The following is a 20852-nucleotide window of genomic DNA, read 5'->3' on the forward strand; positions in this document are numbered from 1 at the left end:
TTTCGCTTTTAACAATGCCACCAACCAGACGTACAAGCTTAGGCCGCAGAACTCGAGAGACGACGGTATTTTCCCCTAATATGTACGTTTCCCGTAAGTTACTCCCACTCACAAGATGTCCGACTCCCAAAAAAAAAGAAGCATGCAAAAGCCTGAAGTCTGTTGGTAAAGCAGTTAGAAATTTAAAAAAGAAAAAAGAATGGCTTTAGGCCGCTGCTAAGGTCGATAAACTGAAAAATTTTAAGAAAATCGTTAGTAAACATCCCCGAGAGTTGGCCATTCAAAGAGGACGCACCATAATAAATATCGCTGAAAATGAGGCGAACAAAGCAAATAAAAGAAAATAAGGCTAGCGTATTTATTGAATTTTTGGTCACAGACTTCAGAGTAAACGGGAACCAGATGCAATGGTATTTATAAACTTTTTTTTTTAATTGCTCTCAGCATAAAAAAAAAAATTTGAATTATTATTAACGTAGGCTCTGGCAATGTTCCCAGTAAATATAAGTGACCAAAAGCTAGTGCGTGATTAATGTTGCCTCAGAGTTTGAAGGTAAGATCACGTGGCCCTTCGATTAAACGTTTGGGTAAGGGCTATTTAGAATTAACAAGACATTGTTTTGTAAATTAAAGTTAGTTGATTGTTGGTCATAACTTTCATTGGTGGCAACCGTAACTTAAATTTAAAATCGGAGTCCTTATTCGCTCTTCAACTTTTATTACCGGGTAATTCGTTTAAAATGGTATATAAGAGAAGTAAAATATAAAGCCAAAAATTGTCGGAGCTGCTGTTGCCCTCATCTCGAGGGCCAAAAAGCAACTGTTAAAGCGTCACATAATTCCGAACCATGTGTACTATTAGATATGGACAATGCTTCGATTGATAACAATCGATAAATAAAAACAATCGAGGTAAATATTTACTTAAGCTACTCGATGTTTCAGTGTTGAAAAGTGAAAAAAGCGGCTAAAGCTAGATTTCAGTGTTGGCAAGCGCTATTTTTTATTTGGCGCGTTGTTTGACAGCCCTGGCAGCCAAATATTTTACTCTGAATTATAAAATTGAAGAATATTCGGCTGCTCTGGTTGCCGAATATTGTATTTTAAACTATAATTGTTCTTTAAATTCTAGAAATATTGTAAACTCATCAATATTTTCATTTGCTTAGCTACAACCCCGCTAAAAACATAATTTTTCTTGTGTTAATTACACAAAAACTACGAAATAAATCGCTCCAAGGGTCTACGAGAAGTTTGCGTTGATCCAGACGGATGGACAGACGGACATGGCTATTTGAACTCGTCTCGACGTGCTGATCAGGTATATATATACGTTATATGTTCGGAGATGCTTCCTTCTATGCGTTGCACTCTTCTGACAAAAATGAATATGCCCTGTTTGCAAGGGTATACAAGTGGTTAAAATATGTTTTGATTGACAGTGTTTTGTAAGTAATTTTAAAAACGCTCCAATTGCAATGTCCGAAAACATAAGTACTTTACACTGTGCTCAAAAAATCCAGTCCTTCAGGGCTAACTACTGTTTATCGACAAAATTCTACCTGCCCTGGCTCAATGCACAATGATAACAAAAAAAATCAATTCCCAACATATGTTCCTCCGCTTACCGATATTCCATGGCATTAGAAAGCAAACAACATTCACTCACGATAAGAAAAGTGTACATTTGTGGCAGAAAAAAGGAAAGAGAAATAAAATAAAATTCAAAAAAGACCAGCGATAGTACAAAACAAAATAAGCATTCTGTGTGTGTCTACTTATCAATCAATATGCGATAAGATTAGCTTACGTTTGCCGATTGATAGACCAACACACAGGTAAGTACCACCTGTATAACATGAGGTTGATGCTTATGCCATTTATTTCTTAGACTCTAGTGCTGTCTGACCTAACGGCCAAGTCGGATCGGTGAAGACGAAGAACAAGTAGACTGTGGCCATGGAATCAAGCAACGCATCAAATAGGCCATCAACAAATGATTTTCAAACACTGCCAACAGATCAGCATCAGCCAGATGGAGTAATGAGACTTGAGAATACAATGTCGCGCACTGCGACTCAAACATGTTGTAATCGTGATCTACGTAATCAACCTCAAGTCAATGCAGTGGGTGCAGGTAAGTTAAAAGTGAATCTCAAAGGGCAAATGAATACATCAAATGAATCATATACGTACATATGTGTGTATCTGTGTATGTGTTGTGTTTAGTGTGTGTGGGGTGTGGGTGTGGGTGTGTGTTTATGATGACTAATTTCGTTTAAAACTAAAATAAATAGCATGTAAACAATTTTCTTGCACGTCATGCTTAACAAAATTTATTTCTAAAGGTGCGTTTTATTTGTTTTGTTTTTGTTTTTAGCTGCATTGATTTTTCTCTCTGGTGGCATGTTTTTGGCCTGGTCCATTGGGTTCAATAGCTATAATAACGAATTTATAATCGGCCCACATCTGCGCATCAGTTGGTTTATAGCTGCCATTTTTGGTGCTGCATTCGGTTTCCTGTTGAGTCAACTTTGCTCCTACAAATTGTTAGTGGTAAGTGAGGGATTTTTTTGTGTTCTTTGTTAATTCAGTCATTATTTTTGCCCATTTTTGTAGGAATTTAGTTCTTTGCTGGTTTTAATTGGAGGCATTGTGACTACAGTTGGAAATTCAACGTTTGACTCAAAATCTGGTGCTGGACCCATATTTGCCGCAAATTACATGAATGGGATTGCCAATGGCCTGATCTTTGCCCCAACATTGGCCATGGCAGGGGAATTATCTGTTTGCTATAAGCGTGGCTCAATTGCCTCTGCCATAGAACAATGGCCAACAACGTTGGGCATATTTGTGCAAATTGTTTGCGCTGTAAGCCGAGATCCAGAAGATGACTACCGGCCGGAGCATGTGCAGGGGATTGTGAGCATAATTTGTGGCATCATTGGCATATGCCTAGCATATGTGTGGAGCATTGAGTCACCGGTAGAGCTTCTAAGAGCAAACGACGAGCAAGGAGCCATCGATGTCTTGTCCAAATTACAGTGCCCACGAGCTGTTACCGCCGAAACGTATCATCAGCTGACGGAACATCGCTTGTATTTGGCACAAAATCAAGCATTGAGTGAGATAGAAGCGTGGCAGCAATCACTACCAGCTTTAGTCCGTCTCTGTCTAATACGTGGCCTATACGCTAGCAGCAATAGCATGCTTGTGGCCTATACATTGAGTTTAACTAGCACCATTGTCTATGGCGATAACTCGGGTCCACATGTGCTCTTTGGATTTTTCCGCCTGGTGGGCAGTTGTTTGTGTGCCTTCTCGCTGGACTCGTTGGGCCGCAAAATTCCTCTTCTAATGGGCCTCATTGTATGCGGCGGCATGTCCATTGGATTGGCAAGCCGTTTCACAATTCACGAATTTGTTCGCACTAGTGATATGAGAACTGCTCTATGGCTTCTTTTGATCTCTCAACTATTCTCGGGCATTGCCTTTGCACCAAGCTCAGCTTACTTATCGGAAGCCTTTCCATTGTCTGTGAAACGGCCATGTATTGCCTTGGCATATACAGTGGAGATGATTATACACTTGGGCATAAATTCTGTGGTTCTAGGTGCTCAGATATCCGACAATGTTTCAGCATTTTTTTTCAGTATTGGTGCATTGCAGTTAATTGGTTTCCTTTTGAGTGTCTGGTATATGCCAGAAACCAAATTGATCACGTTGCGGCAAGCACAGGACATTTTTCGCCATTTCGTGATAGGAACAACCGAACAACCAATTCTTAATCGTCGTGCCTAAAAGTATGCAACGCGATCGATATCAAGAGAAAAGAGAAACAAAAACTGACTAAAGACTATCAGGCAATTTTAGCTGTTTGTATTACACAAATAATCTACACCTCTCGACATACATATAGTAGTACTATAGTAATTATTGAATTGTATGCCTTATTAGTCCAGGCCACAATTCAATAAGTCATCATGAAATAACAAATTATTTGTCTACCTACCATGGACACTTCAACGAATTTTCTCCGCCACTTTACTTTCTTTGAGTGTTGTCTGATAATTTTAATTTTTTTGGGGAATCCCAACAAACTTTTACAATTAAAGTAATTAAAATAACAAAAGCTATTGATATAATGTATATATTTATACATATATATGTATAAACATATGTAGTTACATATAAACGGTAGACGGTTGGATTTATACAATTATATTTCTTTTATATTGAAAAATATATAATTTAAGAACAAATAAAAGAAAAATAGAAAATGGTTTCCGATTCTGCAAAATTGTAGTTTTGTTATTAATGCAACCGTTTTTAGGGTTACTGGCCAATCTCCGTATTGTCCATAAAGATTTGACCTACCTTTAACTATGGGCGGATCTAGAGCTGTTAAATAGGATTGCTTTGCCCCGTAAAGTATGAAATAGCTTGGAAAATATCTAATATATTTAAGAACTTTTTTATCTTTTCCTGACTTAAAAATTGTCTATGAGGAATGTTTATTTTGCTATATAATTTTTAGACTGCTTATGACATATTTTAGGTGCCAAAATTCACTTATTTCACAGCCCTAAGTCACCAGCGGTTTTAAAATTTGAAATTTGAGTCTGTACTGAAAAAAAACTGCCCCACTGTAGAATATATAAATGTTTTGGGGCTGCAATAATAATAGGTCTTATCTTTATACTCTTGCAAAAACCGTATTTCATGATTCGACTAAAAGTTTCTACATAGAGAATAGTAGTAAGCGTTTGCGTCAAATTGCTAATTTATACTCGCTCTCTAATACACCATTATTTCTATTTCAGTTTTTGTAAGCACAAAGAATGGAAAATGCATTTACCTAGTTTAAATAACTCAATGTAATCAATGGCTTGATATATTTTTAAGCAAATGAAAAAATTATCAAATTTAGTCAATTCTTCAAATATATATGTATGTATATACAATATATGCAGTGAGTACTTTATATAGATATATGTTTTCATATATAAAATAGGTTTATTCAAGTTATTAAAAGTTGTCATATACTGGCACAATAAAATTGTCATTTAAAATTATTGCTTCCATAATGCTGTCATTAAAATTATCAAAATTGTTTAACCATATCATATATCAGCTGTCAAATTAGCATTTAAGAAAGATGTTTGTCAGTTTTTAAAGAATGTGAAATTGGAAAGCTATGCTTTGGTTTAATGAGTTCGATTATAGAAATGAATTAGCTAATGTTTATTTTTATAGAAAAAATTATTTTTTTTTATTTCAAGTGTAAGCAAATCACGGGATATAAATTTGACAAAAAGGTTAGAAAAATTTGCCCCCAAAAGTATGCAATTAGCAGCAATTCTTGAAACTTATGAAGAAGTTTTGAAATATTTTGTGGATACAAAACATTTTTCCGAAGCAAACATTGTTCATTAGACATTTTTTAAGCTGAAAGGCTCACGAAAAATGATGAATCGGTTAACAAGAAACATTTTTTAACCTATTGCATACTTTAAGGGGCAAAGTTACCCCATTATTTCATAAAGTAAAACAAAATGGATTAAGAGTATTAAATATAATAATTTCCAATAGGCAAAAAGAAGCAATTTCGATTTTATTGGTAAACTTTATTTATTCTTGATCAGCGTCCATATCGCAGAACAACACCTAGATCTTAGGAACTGTAGGAACTAGAAAGCTTCCGAATTTGGATTATAAACTTCTTTCACCAAAAAGGAGGCCAAAATTGACCAAGAGGTGCGCTTGTATTCACATGTCCTGATAACAATTTACATTATTATCCCCATCATACAAAAGTTGGCAATTGTAATGGTAATTGGTTAAATCACTTTCAGTAGTTCTTTTTTACTGTCCACCCTAGAAGCCGGGCCACCACTTAACTGACGCCTAACCATGCATTCAAATTTAATTAATTTATTTATATCCAGTAATCAGCATATTGATAATAGAGCTCGCAAAAAGGAAAAAAATATAGGTATACCACATCTAGCAACAACAACAAAAACATTAGCCATTAGAAAACGAAACGTCTATGTTTGTATTTATTGTATTTATCTTATCGAAAAAAAACCCGTTGTGTTCTCGCACCTCGAGTGTTTCGGTCAAACTTTGACAGTGCCCTGTGCCTTCTGTGTTTATCAAACCGATTCGAGCCGTCAGCTATGTAAGTCGCGCGTTGACGATCGGCAAGTGCCAAAATCAGAGCCCACCCCAAAAAATAGAAACAAAAAAGAAAATAGACGTTTTGAGAGTTCGAGTGGACCGCAGCAAAATGACAAAATGAAAGAAAAAAACAATGACGACTAAAAAATTCTTGTGAAAAAGGGAAAAAAACAACACAAACCACAAAATAAACAAATCAATTGTAAAAAAAATAAAAATAAAGAAAGCCCGCAATCATTAAATCGGCAATTGCAATTTAATTGTGAAGTGTGCGTACGTGTGTGCGTGTGCGTGTGTGTGTGGTGGGTGGCGGTAATTAGTCAAAAAGTCGCTTTCAAAATGCCTTTGCTGCCAACCATCGAGGAGGAGGGAAAACTACCCTGGCTACGTCTCATGTGGCGCTATCGCATGCAATTTCAATCTATGGCCTCGGGTATATATTTCTTGAATAGATTTTTTTCTTTATGCATGTTTTGTCTTATGGTTTTTTTTGTTTTTGTGATAGCCTCCATGGTGTTTGTGGGCAGCGGTATGAGATTAGCCTGGTCCATATTTGATACACCAGCTGGTAAATTTCTCAATAATAATACCACACACAATCTAATGATGAGTTGGTACATTGGCGCTGCTTTAGGTGCTCTATTGGCGGCTTTGTTTGTACAGCGTGTTACCAAAAATGTGGCATATGTATGTATTAACTATACTAACTATAATAAACACACCCATTAATCTGACTACTGCACATTATAACAGTCATCATCAATAAATTTATCATCATTCTTATCAAATTGATGGAACTGATAAAGTGATTGAAATCAACCTGCATTAGCCATTAACTTTAACAATATCAGCTATCGAGCAATATAACTAATTTCAAATCATTTTTATATTCTATACCAAAATGGTGTAATCTTAATTTATCAGAAGTTTGTTGTATGCATATAATCTGCTTCCAAAATTAAGAGTCAAGTCCGTATGTTTTTTTTTCTAATCGCATGCTTGAATGACTAACGATTTTATATGTATATAAAAAAAATGTAGGCAAATTGTCAAACCAAGCACTAGAAGCACTAGTTATTAATTGAAAAGGCTTTCGAAAAAATAGTTGAAAACAATGAATCCTTTTGCAGCCCATTGCATATTTTAAGGGGCAAACTTACCACTACTTCACAGCCCTAGATCTGCTTACATTTTATGATATTTGTATGTTTGCAGTCTAAGTTTTTAAGTCAGGTAAACAAATCTAGAGAATTGAGAGAAATTTTGCACCCTTTAGTAAGCAACACATTACAAGCAATTCACTTTTTAAATGTCTCAGTCTCAGCTCCCTTGCTGGCTTACATTCCACAAAAAGCAAGTCGACTTTCTCAAATAATAATATAATAGTAATACTTTTTAAAAAGTGTAAGGTAGAGATTAAAAATTTAAAAGAATGTTGCTCCATAAAGTATGCAGTAGCTCCACAGAGTTTGTTTAATCTGATGGCATGATGTTTAGATTGTATGAAAAACAAGAATGAGTAAGAACGTAGTGAGCATTTGTGAAGGGTTTTTTTTTTGAGATATAGAAGTAGATCGATTGATGGATTTTTTGATTTTAAGACAAGTTGAGCTTCTTTAATATACTCATATAACCAGGGTTTATTTTTAATCCATTTCTTGCATTTCATTTTGTTTTTCTTTTTGCAGACCTCAAGTGGGTTTCTTTTGCTAATGGCTGGCATATTGAATCTTGCCCTGCCACAATTATTTAGTGCCGCCTGCTACAGTAGCGTTAGTGTCGGTGCCGCCTATGGACTAACACAGGTTCAGGCATTGGTCACTGGTTCCGAAGTGGCACACAAATCCATACGCGGCATGCTATTGAGCTGTGAACGAATCTTTCTATGGCTGGGCGTTTCCATACAAGTCTTCTATACACGTTTGTGGTACGCCTTGGAGCCCTTGGAACGTGGACATGCCATGCACATTGATCAGTTGCATGGCATACTTTTGGCTGCCCTTGGTGTGGCGGCGGTTATACTGGCATTGGCCCATCGTTTGGAATCACCGCTACTGTTGTTGCATCAGGAACGGGATATGGCTGTGGGTGATACATTGAAGCAATTGCATGGCCAATCGGCCACCGAATTGATGCACCTACGCGAAGATTGTCGGCAATTGCACAATGCCAGGGACTGGGAACAATTTGCTGAGGAACCAAATCGAGATTTAAGCTGTTGGCATCGTTGCGCACGTCGCTTGTTGCCGCTGCTTAAGGTACTACTTGTACGATGTTTTGCCACATTGGCATTGTCATTGCCGTACAATCGTGCCTTCTTGGTGGTCAGTTGGCATGGTCTGGAATGTGATATGAATTGCCTATACTGGTTGGCGTTTTGCGGTTTGCTGGGCAGTCTGGTTGGTGCATTCCTTGTCGATTGGCATGGACGCCGCAAACTATGCTCACTTTCTCTATTCCTAGCAGGCATTATTATTGTCATGGTTGGCGGTGTATTCGAGCATTTGGAATCGGTGCAAAAAACCTACTATGACATCAATTTGCAAGCGATTGCTTTACTGATGTTGCTTTTCGAGCTAATTGTGGCCGGCGGAGTGGCAGTGCCGGCATTAATCTATACAGCGGAGGCATTTAGTGTATCGCATAAGGCACGTTGTTTGGCTGGCATTTTGATATGCGAACAGACGCTACAATTGGGATTAATGGTAGCTGCCTTTCAACATTTTCTCACCGATTCTATATTCTTTTTTACCTTCGGTGGCCTCAGTTTTGCATTCGGACTGCTTGTTTTCATGCTTATGCCAGAAACAAAGCAGTTAACCCTATTCGAATGTCTGATCAAATTCAAGAAAGTTCCTTAAGATTCACCTAGTTAGTAGTGCCTAAGCACTTATCTGTTCTCTATATTTATATATTTATATATCTCTATCTCTCTATACATGTATGTATGTATGTATATGTATGTATGCTTGTGTATGTGTGTGTGTGTGTGTGTGTATGAGTGTCTATTTGTATAAGTTATATGCATTTATCTCCAAAGGCAATAAAGTTATCGGCTTACGCGTATTGTGTGTTAACCAATTGAAGACCTTGTCTCAAATCTAAAAAAAAAACAATATATATATATATATATATATATATTAATGAGTTTTTATTTTTCAAATCAGAAATCTTGCAAGTGTTTAATCAATTTAATAAAAATAATTCAAAAACTCTTTGGAAACGTTAAACACACAATCACAACACGTGATCACAAACAAAATAAGTAGAAAATCTTTAAGTGACAATCAACTTTCATGTCAAAAGCGGTTTTTCCAAACAGGAAAACTTCATTTCACCATTGATTGGAAAATATATGTACTTCAAACAAATCTCTGACGTATTCATTCATGGTTTCACTCGGTGGCTTAACATTTCTACGACAAGCCAAGAACAAAAAGTTTTTGACTAACTATGAAAGTAAGCTGAAAATTCAAAGCATCTAGTGAACATTTAAGTAATGCAATTACTTACAACTTAAAGCTTACTTCAAGTCAATTTCTAAGACAGATATTTTTCTTGATTTCCAACATACGATTAAAATTTCTGGATAACTTTGACCAGATACTAATACCAAAAGTAACAACACGGTTCGACCCTTTTGACCATGTAGAACGTATTTTTCGTTGGTGGTTTTCCCTACTAAAGCTTTCACCACAAAAGCTTCTGATATGGCATTTGCTATAAAACCAAATGGAAACTGTTTTCACTATTTTCTTTCCAGGGCTTTCATGGGAAATCGGAGGCCGAAATAACCCACTATTTAATTTGTAAACAAGGTATTACTTAGCCGGCTAGTTAAAGCTTTGGCTCATTCATAAAGTTTGTCGATTGTGAATGTGTGTGTGGGTTGCCTTTTTTTATTTTATTTTTTGTTTGTTTTCTTGCGATTGGCGGCGAATTTTACACGCCTTTTGACAACGAGGAAGAACTACAGAGAGAGAGAGAGAGAGAGAGAGAGCGAGCGAGTGAGAGAGGGGGGAGTTCGTTTAAGGCCAAAATGAAACAAAAAAAAAAACTAAGTTGATTAATCTGATGTTTCTGATGAATTTGCCCAAAGAAAATGTCCAAACACTTATTGTAAGTTGCGTAACTCAAGAGAGGAAAGCCGACTGCAAGTTACCTTAAATATACTCATTTGTTTCACTATCAAATACCAGGAGTGTTGAAATTAACTCAACTACCCATTACTCTTCACTGTTTATAGGGTATACAAAGTATCAGATTGATGCAGGTCGCACGGGCAGATTGGTCTAGTCTGAGTTTATCATCTAATGATGTGGAAAATTATTCTCGAGTTATGTATGTAGATATACATATTATTGATATGCAATATTTTCTCTAACTAAAGCAGCAGACAAAGCACTTTGGGATGTTGTCTGTAAATGGAAGGAGATGATCTCTGTTGGTCTTTGTACCTTCTTGTTGGCTATACTTGTGCATTTTGGTTTGCGGTTGGTTTGTTGCTACTTGCACCATCTTTGGCCAATTCGGACCACAATTAGCTGTTGCGGCTTGAATTCTCTCCCTCTCTCTCGTGTTTCAGGTTAGCAACAACAATAACTATACAGCAAGGATCCAAATGGACCCTCGAGGGCATGTTTCTCCTTCTTCATTTTTGAACGCTAAATGAAGCGACGGGAATTGAGTTTAAAGTTATTTTAATTTTTAATTGAGTTAATTAGCTAGTTGTTGCAAGCAGCTTGTACAAATTTTAAAACACAAAAAAAAAAACAACAACGACAACAAAACGTCCACATAAAACTGTAGAAAATTTGTTTGTTTATGCAGCAAAGTAAACAAACAAAAAAAAAAAAAAAACAAAACCAGAGGGACGGGGCTAACTTCGGCCGCGCCGAATTTTGTATACCCTTGAAGGTTTTTTCTGTAACTCTTTCGTTACCTATATCCTTTAAATTGGAAAAACGTTTTGTATAAAAAATCGAGTGTTCGGGAAAAAGCGGCCTACAAGTTTAGGGTGTGGCATGTCGCATGTTATTTGATCGTTAGTTTATATGACAACTATATACTTTAGTTATCCGATTTTGATCAAATTTATCAGTAGCGTTAATTTTTATGAAAATCGGGTCAAAAGTAACAAAATTATTGATAAAAGTGATTAAATTTAGCAAATTCATTAATATGTAGTTATGTTTAACTGAGAAATATTAATTTTGATGTTATTGTTATTATAAGTTATTGTTAAAAGTCATTCTTTTTCACCGATCGTTCCTATGGTACAGTCATTTGTAGGTATACGAAACTAAGAGAATATAATTAAGTTATTGAGAAAAGTCACTGTTCGTGACTTTGTCCTTTTTTTTGGGAGCTATATGATATAGTGATTTGATCCGGCTGAATTCGACATATACAACCCGTGCAGTAACAAAGTCTACATTCAAAATTTCATCTCTGCAGCTCTAACAGTCTAGAAAGAGTTTGCGTTGATCTACTCGTCTTGAAGTGCTAATCAGGAAAATATATGTATATACTTTGTATGGTTGGAGATGCTTCCTTCTATGCTCTGAGCATTTCTGTCCAAAATTAATATACCCTTTATGCAAGGGTATACAAAAAAATTACAAGAAATATGCATCAGCAACCTTCTACTAAGGGAATTTCCCAGCGGCTTATGTATGTAGCCAAGCAACCGCCTCGAACTTTGAGCTTAAACTAATTATGCGGCCCTCGTTTCACAGAAACTTTCCTCCTTTCCTTTCTTTCAATATTTTAGACGAGTGAGAGGGGTGAATTTTGAATTCTAATAACAATACATGATACGGTCCTTGTAATAGGCATTCCCTGCTAGGAGAAAAACGACCATTGGCTTAGCTCTTAAAGTTGGAAATGCAATATTTTTAATAATTTTTTTAAAAACCGAAAATTATTATAACTGTCAAAACTTGTATGAAAATGAACCTTCCAATTAGTGTTAAGCGAAACTAATGGGCAGCAATTACTAATTAAGAATCGTTTAATTATTAAAGAACATTATGTTTAACAGAATATGTAATACATATTAGTTAGAACCCTTTTCTCAGCCGCCCTCGACCATTTCATACACGATACCGATAGGTTACACCTCATACTATTGCATCTATTACCCAAAATTCTTCTTCTTTTGTCACTTTATGTTTCCTGTTATCCTCACTTAAATTCTTCGCCTACATAAATTCTGAAAATAAAAGATTTGATTAATTTTTAGCTCTCAACAAAAATTGCTTAAGCTTCTTCCTCAAAGTGCTATATACTTTTCTATATATGTAGATACATACATATATGCAAACGAAAAGTTAAATTTCTTAAAAATTAAGGCATGCAAGGAGTTTTTATAGCCATGTTGACCTGTCTGTGTAGCCATCAGTCTGTCAGCCTGTCAATCTTTGGGGACATCCTTTAATTACAGCAGCTTTGATTGGGTTGGGGTGTGTTCCAAGATCTAACCTAAGCGGATAAAACAAACTCGAGAGTTTTAGGTCATCTTTTCAAATGAAATTACGTAAAAATCTGTTCAGGTAAATAATCAATATCTTACTGCTTGGTTCTTTAACTTGCCAACACATAGTTTTAAAATCAAGCACATAATATTAAAGCCATATTACATTGGAAATGTGGTCAAGTGGATTATCTTGAAGCTTGAACAAAGAGTTGTGTTTTATGAAATGAATTTTTTGTGTTGTGTCTTAAAGGTGTAAATATTGTTGCAACTGCATCGTATGGTTTGCATCGTATGGTTGCGTGTTATTTGCGTGAAGCTCCATAAATAACACATCAGTTTTATCGCTACATGCACTGCTTGCCACCACACATAAACTAACACACTCATACATGGCATCCTTAGATGCATTTTGCACTTTGACCGAAGGAACAACTTTTTACGCTTCTCTAAAAGAAAAACAAAAATGCAGCATACTTTTCAGGGCATTAAAGGGCATAACCTAAATCATCAAAAAGGCCAACGACAGCTAAAAAGGGAAAAGGGGGAGACTGTCAAAATAAAAACAAAAAAACAGAAGCTACCAAACATCGCTTTGAGTTGCAAATTTTAAAGGAACTGCGATAAAAACGATAAAAAAGAGAGCAGAAGAAGGAAAACCTAAAAACATGCAACACAGCGCATTTTTGGCAAATTTGACAACACACACACTCACGCGATTAAAGGACAAATAGCCACACAGAGAGACAGACAAACAAACATAGTATGCAGAACCAATACGAACATGTGTGTAAAGGGGAAGGAAGTACTGAAGGGGACAAAACTCTGGAAGTGAATGAAAATTCCCTGGAGCATAATGTTCTTGGTTGCCTTTTGAGCCATTTCAATTAACTGAAATTGAAAACGACAATCGTAAACATTAACAGCTATGAGATGTGTGAGTAGCCCCATTCTCGTCTTACCCCACTTCGACCCACCATTATCACTCCTGGATCCCACATGCTGTGCATATGATTGTGAAAGTGGTTTGGTTTGTTCCTTGGGCTTGTGACTGGCAACAATTGCAATGCAAAAACGCTTTTTCTTTTGCTTTTCTTTTGCCTTCTGATGCAGCTAACAATAAGAGCGAAAGCCAACAACAACAACAACAACAAAAAGAAAAAGGCAAAAAAGGAATACACCATGACGAGCAGCAGTCAAGAGAAAAAGCTATTTCAATAAGGCAAGAAAACAGGTTAAGAAAGAGACCATACATCCCATGCAATATACAAACAGACAGAGAGAGAGAGAGAGAGAGAGAGAGAGAGCAGGAGCAAGGGAATGAGTGTAAAAGAGAAAAAAGAACATACCAACATCGTAAATGAAAAAAGCAAACAAACGTAAAATTTTATTTGTGCGCAATTTTCTATAAATTTTCATCGATTGCCATTGGGATATTGGCGACATTTGCGTTTGGCATTTTTGCTGCGTCCTTCACACAAACACAAACACACACACACCTACACACACACACCAGCTGCTCCTTCTCTTGCTGGTCTGCCCACTTTCTTTTTTTGCCGCTAGTTATCGCTGCTCTTAAGGTCGCTTGCCATAACTTTAGCTGCACTTGGAATTATGTTTTGTTGTTGCTTCACGCAAAATTGAAAAATCCTCACTTATGCTTGTATGTATGTGTGTGTGTGTGTGTGTGTGTGTGTGTGTGTGTGTGTGTGTGTGTGTGTGTGCGGTGTGTGTTGCTTTGCGTTCGTGTAAGTTTCCAATCAACAAGAAATGAAGTTTCTATAATAGCAAATAAATTATGTTCTACCACGGCACTAGCTAAGCTGTTAGCAAAAGGAAATGCTTACGGAAACCCGGTAACCAGCATCGAATTAATGTCTCACCATTCCTCCTCCTCTTCCTCCCCCTCCCATTCAGCTCATTCCCACGCCCCCTTCCGCCCCAAACCGTCCAAATGACAGGACGTGGCGGAATTTATGACTCTGGAAAGACAACTCTAAAGTGTCCAGTGTGCGGCGGTGTGACAATAAAATGGCGTCAAATTGCCATAAAAATGAAGCAGAAGTGGAATGAGAAGAAGCAAAAAAACCCAAGTCTAACACAAAATTCGTTGCCAAGCCGCAACATAACATAACAAAAAAAAGAGGAAAAAAAAGGAAGAATGAAAGGCCCAGTGTCCCAGTCCCCCCTTGTCACCCCTCCTTTCTTTTTACGCAAATGCATATATGTATGTATGGATATACATATATAAAAGTGAAATAATAAATAAGCCCGTAAACCGAAGAACCAAACAAAAAAGGGTTCATTTGAGTGGCATTTGGCTCATAAATTTTTCCCTTGACCAAACATTTGCGGAAATGCAATTCATAACCAACTTTAAACTTTTTTTTTGTGGCCAAAAAATCTTTAAGTTAAAATAATATTCTTCTCATTGAAATTAAATTAAATTGTAAACCCGTTGGTCAAATTCCGGACTGGCCTATTTATTTCAATCAGTCTATTTATAAACTTCAAATTTCATTTAGCTATACTCCGATCGAAGTCATTATGATAAATTAATCCATAAAAAAAAATAATTAAGTAATGAAATAATATTAGAGAAAATCAATAAAAGCATACCCACAAGATCCAAATAAAGTAAAACACAATATATAATATTCTTTACTTAAGATTTTTTCAAATTTCTAAATTCTTAAGAGATTGGTTTTTTGACTAAAAAGGCAATATATCTCCGACCAGCACATTTATCCGTCGGAGACATGACGCTTTAAAATGATTTTGTATTAATTTCCTTTTCTATGCAAAAACAACTTTTCATAAAAATAATTGCTTAAATTTGTTGATGGTAAATGATTTTCCTAATGCTGTTGCTTACAGATCAATTTAAAAATAATAACCAGAGGGCCGGGGCTAAATTCGACCGCGTCAAAGTTTGTATACCCTCTGTAAAGTCGAATGTTTGTAAACGGACAGCTTACAATCTTAGCATAGCAAACAACGAGGTTATTGATCAAAGTCACTGTTTACCACCGATTATTCTATATTATTTTGAAACAGTCATTACCAGATATAAAAAACTGACAAATATTTAATTTTAAAGCAATCGCGTCACAAGTAACGAAGTTATTCATAAAAGTCACTGTTTTATGAATGCATGCAAAATTTCAGCTCTGTAGCTCTTACGGTCTAGGAGGAGATCGCGTCGTTTCAGACGGACGTACGGACATGGATACTTGTCTCGTCATGCTGATCAAGAATATATGTATATACTTTATATGGTAGGAGATGCTTCCTTCTATGCGCTGCATACTTCTGACTAAAATTTATATACCCTTAATGCAAGGGTATACAAATATTAAAGAAGCTAATATCGGCTATGCCAAAGTTAATATACCCTTAAAGTCCTTGTCAATAGTATATTTTTTTAAAGGTTTTTAACTCTTTCTGTAACCCTATAAAGTATCACTCTGTCTTTTTTTATTTCGGTATACCCACCCTTCCCTTCACCTTTGCAAGACAATTGTATGTGTTACGTCTCTGATATGTCTGCTTTGTTATTTTCGAGCAATGACGTAGCTGGCAGCGCTGTCGGCAGCGTTTTAGCAGAGCCTATTTATGTTGACTATAACTTGTGTTCCATTGAATTAATGTGTCACATGCAAAACTATTCGTATAGCACTGAATAATATAGTGGTCCGATGCGGATGATTTTTATACTTCTCATCTCATCCAAGTTATCAACAGCTTAAATACCAAGTTTCATCCCAGCTTTTAAATTGGCGGAGTAAAACCCATAAGCACCGACGGACAGACGGACATGGCTAAATCGACTTAGCTTCTCATGCGGATCAAGAATGTATGTACTTTATGCGGTGCGTTACAAACATCTGAGCAATTTCATAATAAATGTTTATATATAAAAATTGAAAAATGTTCAAAAAAAAACTTCTTGATTAATCGATTTGTTTCATTTTTTCGCGCACCTTTGACTTAATTGAATAATCGTTAAAGACCTTTTGTTTGCCATCACTAGGTATATCCGCTTTAAATTTTTCCAAATTTTTACATAAATTTTATAAAAAGCTAGTTTAACATTTAATATATAAATAATTTTTATTTTGCTTGCCTTAAATTAAACAAAATTTCAATTAAATACATTTTATATTTTATTTGGTAAAAAAAAAAAATTGTAAAATATGCTGTCTTAAATCAATGAAGCATGAAATTAAAAACAAAGAAGGTAACTTTGACTGCGCCTAACTTTAAATACTCTTGAACTGCGAGATACTTCTCACTTTAATAAGATTTTCCTTCTTACTACAACCTACTTTTACCTAAGACTCTTCAAAGTTATCAATAACCCCAGAGCCATTGCTCACCTGAATCGTTAAATTTTTAAACTGTTATAAACCATAAAAAGCTTAGTCCATAAGGGCAAATTTAAATTAAATTCTATTGATATGAAATTTGATTTCGCAGCTTCTTTGAAAATTTGTAAACGAGTTAAAGTATTTTTAAAAAATTTAGTATTAAGAAATTTTCTAAGTGAATTATTGTATTCCAAAATTTCAATACGATCATATAAATAGAACACAAATCATAATCAATGCTTAAATGCTGCCGACAGCGTTGCTAACATCTTACTAAGTTGTTGGTCGAAATGAGCAGAGCAAGGCAAGCAAACACACAGGGAAGGGGAAACGGCGTAAGTTGCCGGATATGGATGGAGTGAGAATTAAATGGTTATATGCGTGATCTATGCTTAAGTACATCTATGCATTGAGACAGAAAAAATGTGAAATGTGAAAAAATGAAATGTTTAAAAATGTTGCGGCTAAGGGTATTCATATTTCAGAATGGAGAACATTCGTTTCTTTGATATTTTTTTTTTGTTTTTTTTTTTTGTGACACGTAAATTGACACGTTTTCATTTCATTTGTTGCCGTTTGTGTCTATTTAAGGACATCTTGGGAACTCCTGAAGCCAGTGATTGTTGCTGTTATTGTTGTTGTTGCTGCTGATGGGCTTCTCCATTGGTGTCACCGTCGTTGTCCCTTGCCCAAGTTAATAGCAGTAGAGGCAGCAGCCATGCCATACTAAAGTAGAGAAAGAAAATAAACTTTACTAACAAGCCTATAAAGTTTGTGCCCATTTTCCACAGATTTGAGGCAGCAACTTTTACCATAGGAAAGCAAAAAAAAATAAATGGGAAGGGAAAGTATGGAGAGAGAATGGAAGTTGATCAAAAATTTAAGAGAATTTGTTGTTTTTTATTTTTGTGGCACATGCATGCCGATGGAGTTGCAGTTGCATCACTCTTGACTGACCTGAGCATATTAGATTTAATTAGCTGACATAAATTCTGTGAATCTGAAGCTTAAGCACGAGCAAACCATTTCAGTTGACAGTTTTAAATCGCAATGCAAACAAAATTGTTGGCAGAAGAAATCTCTCTTTGCTTTTTCATGAGGTTTTTTTGTTGTCAACTCTCATTGTGCACCCTGGCAGAGAGTATTATGAAATTGGTCAGAGACGTTTGTAACGCAAAGGAAAAGAGGTTTTCCGAATTATTTCTGAGTGAATATATAGATAATTATGTATTATCGTCGGTCCCTCGGTGCTTCACGCCCTAAATTTAAAATACATTGGGATGAAACTTTATGTATCTTTGTGAGAAACTTATGTATACTCTTTGGATCGGACCCTTTAATGCTTTTCAAAAAGTGGCGGACGCAAAATAGAAAGAAACAGAGTGATATAATTTGTGCATTAGGATGCACAAATAGTTTGGCTATTAAAAATATTGTACCTAAAGACGGCAAGTTAAAACTGAGTTTGTTATTGATAGCAATGCCATTTCGACATATTCAAAATATTATTTTTATCAAGTAACTAAAGCGACATTTGATTGAAAATTAAAAGAATTCTGGGCAATTCATGGGTTATTTCTCTCTGCTGTGGTAAATACAGAATTGGGAATTTTGAAAGAGTTAATCTTTTATATATGTACATACATATCTCCTTAAAGATTATAAAAGGCATATCTAACAGAAATTAGTGCTGGTAATAACATCGATTTAATATCGATTTTTTTAAACACATCGCTGCTGCTATCTACGAAATATCGCCATCACTAGACTATTATTTTCCCATCACTGGAAATAACATGCGGTTTAAAGCGGCACATAGGTAGACAACTTTCACCAGCATTTTAGTATTGGCAAAGCTGTCAAACTGAACGGGCGTCTTAAGGAAAAGCAAAAGTTAAAATTATTTTACAGCTTGATGCTTTATTAAAACGTTTTTCATTTAAATAAGAATGAATGAATCTCTTAAGGCCAAGTCATAGAATGATATACACATATTAAAGCGAACCATCTTCGGCTCTATTTATATACTTCGTATTTAGCGTAACGTTTTAAAATATACTTTAGAACTTTTATTTAGATAATGTAAATAGAAAAGCAGTTTCTGAATTCATGGAGACAGACTTCAGATCCAAAGGGAACCGTGCTCAGTAAATTCCATACTTACAAAAATAACGAACGGGAACCGTACTCGGCCGTATTTATATACTTAGTAATTTGCTTAATTCTTAAAAAATAATCAAATAGGAAAGCCTTAAAACAATTAAAAAATATCAACCTGATCCATTAATGGATCCTCACCTGGTGGCCACTTAGTCTCTACAATTTACGGGGTCTTTCTTTCGGAATCAAAGTCTCCGATCAGAATTCATGGAGACAGACTTCAGAGCAAGCGAGAACTGTGCTCAGTAAATTTCTTACCTTAAAAAATAATATAAACCTATTAGGGAGATAATATAAATAGACAAGCCTCAAGACCATTAAGAAAAATCAACCTGATCCATAAACGGATCATCATCTGGCGGCCATTTATCTGACGTTCTGAATTCATTGAGACAGAGTTCAGGACGAACAGGAACCGTACTTGGCCGTATTTATATACCTAGTAATTTGCTTACTAAAACTATTAAGCAATATCAACTTGATCCATAAATGGATCATCACCTGGTGGTCACTTAGAACACTTTACGGGGTCTTTCTTTGGGAAGAGTCTCCGACGATCTGAGTTCATGGAGACAGACTTCAGAATAAGCAGGAACTGTGCTCAATAAATTCCATCCTTAAAAAAATAATTCAAACCTATTAGGGAGAAAATATAAATAGACAAGCCTCAAGACCATTAAGAAAAATCAACCTGATCCATAAACGGATCATCATCTGGCGGCCATTTATCTGACGTTCTGAATTCATTGAGACAGAGTTCAGGACGAACAGGAACCGTACTTGGCCGTATTTATATACCTAGTAATTTGCTTACTAAAACTATTAAGCAATATCAACTTGATCCATAAATGGATCATCACCTGGTGGTCACTTAGAACACTTTACGGGGTCTTTCTTTGGGAAGAGTCTCCGACGATCTGAGTTCATGGAGACAGACTTCAGAATAAGCAGGAACTGTGCTCAATAAATTCCATCCTTAAAAAAATAATTCAAACCTATTAGGGAGAAAATATAAATAGACAAGCCTCAAGACCATTAAGAAAAATCAACCTGATCCATAAACGGATCATCATCTGGCGGCCATTTATCTGACGTTCTGAATTCATTGAGACAGAGTTCAGGACGAACAGGAACCGTACTTGGCCGTATTTATATACCTAGTAATTTGCTTACTAAAACTATTAAGCAATATCAACTTGATCCATAAATGGATCATCACCTGGTGGTCACTTAGAACACTTTACGGGGTCTTTCGTTGGGAAGAGTCTCCGACGATCTGAGTTCATGGAGACAGACTTCAGATTAAGCAGGAACTAAAAAAATAATTCAAACCTATTAGGGAGATAATATAAATAGACAAGCCTCAAGACCATTAAGAAATATCAACCTGACCCATAAACGGATCATCACCTGGCGGCCATTTATCTGACGTTCTGAATTCATTGAGACAGAGTTCAGGACGAACAGGAACCGTACTTGGCCGTATTTATATACCTAGTAATTTGCTTACTAAAACTATTAAGCAATATCAACTTGATCCATAAATGGATCATCACCTGGTGGTCACTTAGAACACTTTACGGGGTCTTTCGTTGGGAAGAGTCTCCGACGATCTGAGTTCATGGAGACAGACTTCAGAATAAGCAGGAACTGTGCTCAATAAA

General features: G+C 35.8%; 2 protein-coding genes across 2 annotated transcripts; both read left to right on the top strand.

Moving 5' to 3' along the window:
• Positions 1–1752: 1752 nt before the first annotated feature.
• LOC6646520 lies at positions 1753–4030 on the top strand. The gene is made up of 4 exons (XM_002069057.3): positions 1753–1838; positions 1892–2137; positions 2381–2556; positions 2620–4030. The coding sequence occupies exons 2-4, from the start codon at positions 1960–1962 to the stop codon at positions 3799–3801; spliced, it is 1536 nt and encodes a 511-aa protein (XP_002069093.2). The 5' UTR covers positions 1753–1838; positions 1892–1959; the 3' UTR covers positions 3802–4030.
• Positions 4031–6359: 2329 nt separating this feature from the next.
• On the top strand, positions 6360–9111 carry LOC6646521. Its single transcript, XM_002069058.4, has 3 exons — positions 6360–6616; positions 6689–6870; positions 7872–9111. The coding sequence occupies exons 1-3, from the start codon at positions 6523–6525 to the stop codon at positions 9042–9044; spliced, it is 1449 nt and encodes a 482-aa protein (XP_002069094.1). The 5' UTR covers positions 6360–6522; the 3' UTR covers positions 9045–9111.
• The last annotated feature ends 11741 nt before the right edge of the window (positions 9112–20852 follow it).

The sequence above is a fragment of the Drosophila willistoni genome, assembly GCF_018902025.1.
Source record: "Drosophila willistoni isolate 14030-0811.24 chromosome XR unlocalized genomic scaffold, UCI_dwil_1.1 Seg143, whole genome shotgun sequence".
Classification (NCBI taxonomy): Eukaryota; Metazoa; Arthropoda; class Insecta; order Diptera; family Drosophilidae; genus Drosophila; species Drosophila willistoni.

What these genes read in the sequence shown, in the direction of transcription:
- LOC6646520 (XM_002069057.3), top strand. Translation starts at nt 1,960, where the DNA reads ATGGAATCAAGCAACGCATCAAATAGGCCATCAACAAATGATTTTCAA. An exon ending in AGTCAATGCAGTGGGTGCAG is followed by an intron (nt 2,138 to 2,380) that starts GTAAGTTAAAAG and finishes TTTTGTTTTTAG; the next exon opens with CTGCATTGATTTTTCTCTCT. An exon ending in GCTCCTACAAATTGTTAGTG is followed by an intron (nt 2,557 to 2,619) that starts GTAAGTGAGGGA and finishes CCATTTTTGTAG; the next exon opens with GAATTTAGTTCTTTGCTGGT.
- LOC6646521 (XM_002069058.4), top strand. Translation starts at nt 6,523, where the DNA reads ATGCCTTTGCTGCCAACCATCGAGGAGGAGGGAAAACTACCCTGGCTA. An exon ending in ATTTCAATCTATGGCCTCGG is followed by an intron (nt 6,617 to 6,688) that starts GTATATATTTCT and finishes TTTTTGTGATAG; the next exon opens with CCTCCATGGTGTTTGTGGGC. An exon ending in TTACCAAAAATGTGGCATAT is followed by an intron (nt 6,871 to 7,871) that starts GTATGTATTAAC and finishes TTCTTTTTGCAG; the next exon opens with ACCTCAAGTGGGTTTCTTTT.